This window comes from Corythoichthys intestinalis, chromosome 5 (genome assembly GCF_030265065.1).
Source record: "Corythoichthys intestinalis isolate RoL2023-P3 chromosome 5, ASM3026506v1, whole genome shotgun sequence".
Classification (NCBI taxonomy): domain Eukaryota; kingdom Metazoa; phylum Chordata; class Actinopteri; order Syngnathiformes; family Syngnathidae; genus Corythoichthys; species Corythoichthys intestinalis.
Window position 1 is genome coordinate 2,503,044 of NC_080399.1, and position 6,643 is coordinate 2,509,686.

Sequence of the window (6,643 nt, forward strand, 5' to 3'; positions counted from 1 at the left end):
TCGCACAGAAGTGCCAGCAGTGGGCAACAAAACTCCAAAAAACACAAATAAAATAACATTGCACTGTGCTGTCATTTTAATCTGTTTGAGCGGGGCATGTGCGTTAATTGCGTCAAATATTTTAACGTGATCAATCTTAAAAATTAATTACCGCCCGTTAACGCGATAATTTTGACAGCCCTAATAATAACATATAATAATACACACTTCACAGGAAAACATCACATTATTTTCAGTTAATTAAACTCACCTGGACGGCAGGAACTGTATGTAAAATGTTTTCCGAGAGTATGAGAAGACAGAGTCACTGCGCTAACTGCTAATGCTAACGCGAACGCAATGCTAACGTGATCACTATGCTAATGCAAGTTAGTTTAGTGTGTGATGATCACTCAGCACCTTCATTCGTGTTGCATTGAATGAGGTATGTCCAAACTTTTGGCCTGTACTGTAGGTATGTTATGTATAATGTAGGGCTGTCCAACGATTAAAATTTTTAATCGAGTTAATTACAGCTTAAAAATTAATTAATTGCAATTAATCGCAATTCAAACCATCTATAAAATATGCCATATTTTTCTGTAAATTATTGTTGGAATGGAGAGATAAGACACAAGACGCATATATACATTCAACATATGGTCCATAAGTACTGTATTTGTTTATTATAACAATAAATCAACAAGATGGCATTAACATTATTAACATTCTGTTAAAGCGATCCATGGATAGAAAGACTTGTAGCTCTTAAAAGATAAATGTTAGTACAAGTTATAGAAATTTTATGTTAAAACCCCTCTTAATGTATTCGTTTTAATAAAATTTGTAAAATTTTCAATCAAAAAATAAACTAGTAGCTCGCCATTGTTGATGTCAATAATTACACAATGCTCATGGGTCGCACCCAAGTACCAGCAGAGGGCGACAAAACTCCAAAAAACGCAAGTAACAAGTGGAGAATACACTGTACTGTCATTTTAATCTGTTTGAGCGGGGCATGTGCGTTAATTGCGTCAAATATTTTATCATGATTAATTAAAAGAATTAATTACTGCCCGTTAACGCGATAATTTTGACAGCCCTTGTATAATGTGTTCATATATGTTTGTGTGCTTTGTGTGCATGTATTTGTGTGTGTAAGGCAAATTAGCCTGACCCAGATAGTACTTAAATTCAAGTATAGTAGTATTTTTCAGGGTTTGAAATTACAGCCATCTTTTTGTTACATATGTGCCCAAAATGTAATCCGTGCGAATGGCAAATATTTGGAACAAACAATTACTGTGTTATAAGCGAAAGTCATAGCATTAGCCTCTATGATTTTATATGAAAACATATAATACAAAAATTTGTCTTTGTTAGCTGTTTGTGAAGTTTTGTGCTTGTTTGCTACGTTCACGCAGGGCATTTTGGGGCCCTAAGCAAAAATAATGCAAAGGGGCCCATAATTTTGGCCCACCATTTCGTCACAGTATACTGTGAAACCCATACATGCAAGCCAACCCATACGTCCATATTTTGTATATTAATCAGGTTTTGTTGAACTTCATACTTCAAACTTCTCACCCCAAACGATTGTCAGTACTTACAGTAGATATAACTTTTATTTTTTTCAATCTTGTAATCAAGTATCAAAACTCACAAAAGTCAAATAAAGCAAACAGTAGTAAACAAAATAGAATATAAATTAAACAATTGCCAGATTGGGGGCTCCCTAGTGGTGAGGGGCCCTAAGCAGCTGCATAGTCTGCGTATAGGCTGGACCGGCCCTGCCTTCACGTCCTGTGTAACTCCTGGTGCCCCCCAAGTGACGTTTCTGGTCCAAATACAGTACTATATTTGTAAATATAATAATTATTAATAAATATTGACTTTAACAAAAATAATTCTGGTATTGAATTCAGTAGGTTTCAAAGTATTTAAGAAATCTTCAACAAAAAAATAACGTGACACAAAAATCAGTAACCAGAACTAATGTAATTCGTTACTTTCCACTCTGCCAAGAACAAATACTCCTTTTCAACTGTTTCATAACCGAAGATTGCTGGTTGAAAAAAAACAAACAAACTGGTTTTACTTACGGTAAATTCCAGGGCAGCGTGCCGTTTTTCCCGATGCCTCCGCCTTTGCACGCCGCCGCGATGACGCGCACGGGTTTTACCTGCACGTCCCGGGGATCCGCTTCCATCTTCGTCGCCAAAAGTTCCACAAACTAAGTACCGGGCGAGTGAACCGGTCTGACACCGCCCACACGGCGTCACTCGCTATTGGGTTGATCCGCAATTGCGAAAGCGCTAACAGCGGCGAGAGTTGGACTGGAGATAGAATAGTGCCAAAAGAAGTCAAGTTGTAAAATGAAAATTATCCCCGTAAAATGACAAATTTTAACTTGTATAACAAAGAAAAACACTTGCATTTCCAAATTTTGCGTTGTAAAATAAACATGAAAAAACCACGAGGGAATTGTTCTACAAGTTGTTTTTTTCTGTTTGCAAGTATTTTTTTGTTTGTTTTGTTCTACTGGTGTTTTTTCTTCACTACGGGTTAAAAATGACCAATCACAAGTGCACAGGTTTTGTCACATTCTTGTCGAGTTTTATGAGCCAAAAAAGATACTCGTAACCTAGTTTTAAAATAAAATAAAAATACCTGTAAAATGACTAATTTTAACTTGTAAAACAAAAAACAACAACTTGTATTTCCAAATTTTGCGTTGTGAAATATACATGAAAAAAACACAATGTAAAAAAAAAAAAATTCTACAAGTGTTTTTTTTGCGTTTACAAGTGATTTTTTTTGTTCTACAGGTGGTTTTTCTTCACTACGGGTTAAAAATGACCAATTACAAGTGCACAAGTTTTGCCACATTCTTGTCGAGTTATATGAGCCAAAAAGTTGTAACCTAGTTTGAAAAAAAAAAAAAAAAATCCTTGTATAATGACTAATTTGAACTTGTAAAACAAAAAACAACAACTTGTATTTCCAAATTTTGGGTTGTGAAATAATCATGAAAAAAAAAACACAATATAAAACAAAATTTCCACAAGTTGTTTTTTTCCAGTTGCAAGTGATTTTTTTGTTCTACGGGTGTTTTTTATGGAGATAGAATAGTGCCAAAAGAAGTGAAGTTGTAAATGAAAATTATCCCTGTAAAATGACAAATTTTAACTTGTATAACAAAGAAAAACACTTGTATTTCCAAATTTTGTGTTGTAAAATCAACATGAAAAAACCACGAAGAAATTGTTCTACAAGTTGTTTTTTTCTGTTTGCAAGTATTTTTTTTTTTTGTTCTACAGGTGTTTTTTCTTCACTACGGGTTAAAAATGAACAATTAGTGCACAAGTTTTGTCACATTCTTGTCGAGTTTTATGAGCCAAAAAGTTACTTGTAACCTAGTTTTAAAATAAATAAAAAAATCCTTGTACAATGACTAATTTTAACTTGTATAACAAAGAAAAACACTTGTATTTCCAAATTTTGTGTTGTGAAATAAACATGAAAAAAACACGAAGGAATAAATTGTTCTACAAGTTCTTTTTTTCTGTTTGCAAGTTTGTTTGTTTTTTGTTCTACAGGTGTTTTTTCTTCACTACGGATTAAAAATGACCAATTACAAGTGCACAAGTTTTGCCACATTCTTGTCGAGTTATATGAGCCAAAAAGTTGTAACCTAGTTTGAAAAAAAAAAAAAAAAATCCTTGTATAATGACTAATTTGAACTTGTAAAACAAAAAACAACAACTTGTATTTCCAAATTCTGGGTTGTGAAATAAACATGAAAAAAAAAACACAATATAAAACAAAATTTCCACAAGTTGTTTTTTTCCAGTTGCAAGTGATTTTTTTGTTCTATCTCCATTGGACTGCATTAACTCAATGCGTAATGACGCATTGACGGCGCTAGGCGTCCAATCCGTTTGACGTGGGAGGGCTGGCAACGCTGCTGGCAGCGTTGCCAGCCCTCCCACTTCAAACGAATTGGACGTCTATTAGTGATTAACTCATTTCAATTGACATCAGAAGCATGAAAAGAGCGTTCTTTGCCCTGACCAACATGGCCGCTTTGAGGCGAAATTCCCATCAAAGTCAATACACTGACATATAGTCATAACTATCTTATTTCTCAACTCATTTTTATCAATGTCATCAGCTATTTACTCATTGTCTGCCACTGACGGCGCTAAACGTCCAATCTATTTGCACAAGGCAATTCAAAGTGCTTTACATCACATGAAGATCCACGAGCAGAGATAAAATGATTCATAAAGCATGAATAGAGCTTTCTTTGCCCCTACCAACATGGACGCCCTGAGGCCACGTTCCCACGGAACTTAATGCATTGACATTAAATCAAGTCATAAGTTAATTACTACCATAGCTTGCTTATTAACCCTTTTTTTTTTTTTGTCAAAGTGGCTGCCATTAACAGCATTAAACGTCCAATCTGTTTGAAGTGGAAGGTCTGGCAGCGAATGAACACCACCCTCCCTCTTCAAATGGATTGGACGTCAACTAGTAATAAACTCGTTTCAATTGACAGCATGAAGAGCTTTCTTTGCCCCTACCAATATGGCCGCCCCGAGGCAACATTCTCATCAATTAGGGCTGCAGCTATCGATTATTTTAGTAGTCGATTAATCGATGAACGACTTAGTTCAAATAATCGAGTAATCGGATAAAGAACATGGAAAATAAAAATCCTTGAGTTGAGCGTCAAACGGTATTTAAAAAAAAAAAATAAACGAGGATCTACGTACAACAAAAGAACAACTGGCTAACTTACAAAAGTCTGTTAGCTTAAATGCTATAAAATGCTAACTTTTTTTTTTTTTTACAATGCTCTTAGCAAATGGTCCAGACACATATTCCCACCAAAAAACAGCTAAATATATCTATAAACTAATTTACGAATGCATTAAAAAACATTAGCTCAAACAAAAACTTAGCTTATGTTGGATTCAGCCACGTGAAATGAGGCAGAATAGAGGACAGTTCACTTTCAAAATAAACCATTCCAACGCCACTTTAGTTAAACGAATAATCGAAGCAACAAAATTTAATTCGAATACTTTTTTTCTCATCGAATACTCGAGTTAATCGATTAATCGTTGCAGCAATAAATTCAATACATTTATAGTAAATGAAGTCATAACTAGCTTATTTCGCAACTGAAGATTATTTAATCAATGTCAAAGCTTCGGCTATTTACTCAGTGGCTGCCATTGACGGTGCTAGACGTCCAATCCATTTGAAGTCGAAGGATTGGCAGCAAATAACCACACCCCTTCCAGTTCATTGGATTGGACGTCTACTAGCGATGAACTCATTTCAATTGACAGCAGAAGCATGAAAAGAGCTTTCTTTGCCCCGACCAACATGGCTGCCGACGCCGGCTCTACAAAGGGGCCAGAGGGGGCAGTGGTCGCTCAAATAAATGTCTGACCCCCCTAGTATCAGTTGTCTCATCTGTTTCCCTCCGCTGTGTGTGTTTTGATCACAGGATGGTCAGTGCGCACGCACAGTAAAGCGCGCACAGCCCCCAGTAAACATCCAATCACTGTTCGTATGTAAACGAGCCTAGATGTCGCCAGACTGGTGTTTGACAGACAACAACGACTCGTTACCTCTCATCATCTCAAGAGAAACTAACACTTGCCCGAAACGGGCATGGCTGAATGGGATGTTTTTGTATATCCTGAGATGAGAGATACATTCACACACCCTAGGTGAAAAAAAACCCTATTGAAGAGGGTTCTACAAAAAAAAGGAGGCGCTACTGAGTTGTGCAGCCACGCCCTTATTTGAAACCAAAATTAATCTTCTAATCGGGCCGATTTGACAAAGTGTGCCAAATTTCATGGCTCTATAAACTAAATCCCTGAAGAAATCTACTTCCTCGAGGTGAGTGAGATTAGAGACTGTGGTGATATTACCGCTTCACAGGAAATGGTAAATGGTGTTACACTTATATCAGTGAAACGGGCAGAAGGCGCATTATAAAAATGATTTCATTATTATTTAAAGACTTATTACTATATGCATTGATGTTCTTTTATGTCATTGTCTTGTATAATTTTTTTGAATACTGCTATCATCAAATCTTATTTGAACATTTTTTTTGATGCCCTTTTGGACGCTAAGACTCCCTTAGCATTTGCCTAGCTTGCCTTATGGACTACACGTAACTACACTGATCAACTTGAAAGGAAATTGACATGTACAACTGGAAACTGCAGTTTCTGGAGAAATTATTCTGGGGCTTTGCTGTGTGGAGACACTGATCTTAGCCCCGCCCAAGTTGTTTGGGGACATTTCAGGGACAATATCAGGTCAGGGGGCGTGGCCTGGTCATATCAGGTCATATGAGGATATTTGGGAGGCGTAGCCTGGTCATATCAGGTCATTTGGGGACATTTGAGGGGCGTGGCCTGATCATATCAAGTCATTAGGGGACATTGGGGGGCGTGGCCTGGTCATATCAGGTCATTTGGGGATATTTGGGGGCGTGTCCTTGTCATATTAGGTAATTTGAGGACATTTGAGGCGCGTGTCCTGGTCACATCAAGTCATTTGGGGACATTTGGAGGACACGTCCTATTGATATCTGGTCATTTCCTGTCGATATGGGGACATTGTTTTT

At 36.7% G+C, this 6,643-nt stretch overlaps 1 protein-coding gene across 1 annotated transcript in view; it reads right to left on the minus strand.

The window, feature by feature from the left end:
• The window catches only part of zgc:153031, a 34,684-nt gene extending 32,437 nt beyond the window's left edge, over positions 1-2,247 (minus strand). Inside the window, exon 1 of the mRNA XM_057837317.1 lies at positions 2,082-2,247. Coding sequence (XP_057693300.1) covers positions 2,082-2,188 — 107 coding nt within the window. The 5' untranslated portion in view covers positions 2,189-2,247. The remainder of the gene's footprint in view (positions 1-2,081) is intronic.
• Between the last annotated feature and the right edge of the window lie 4,396 nt (positions 2,248-6,643).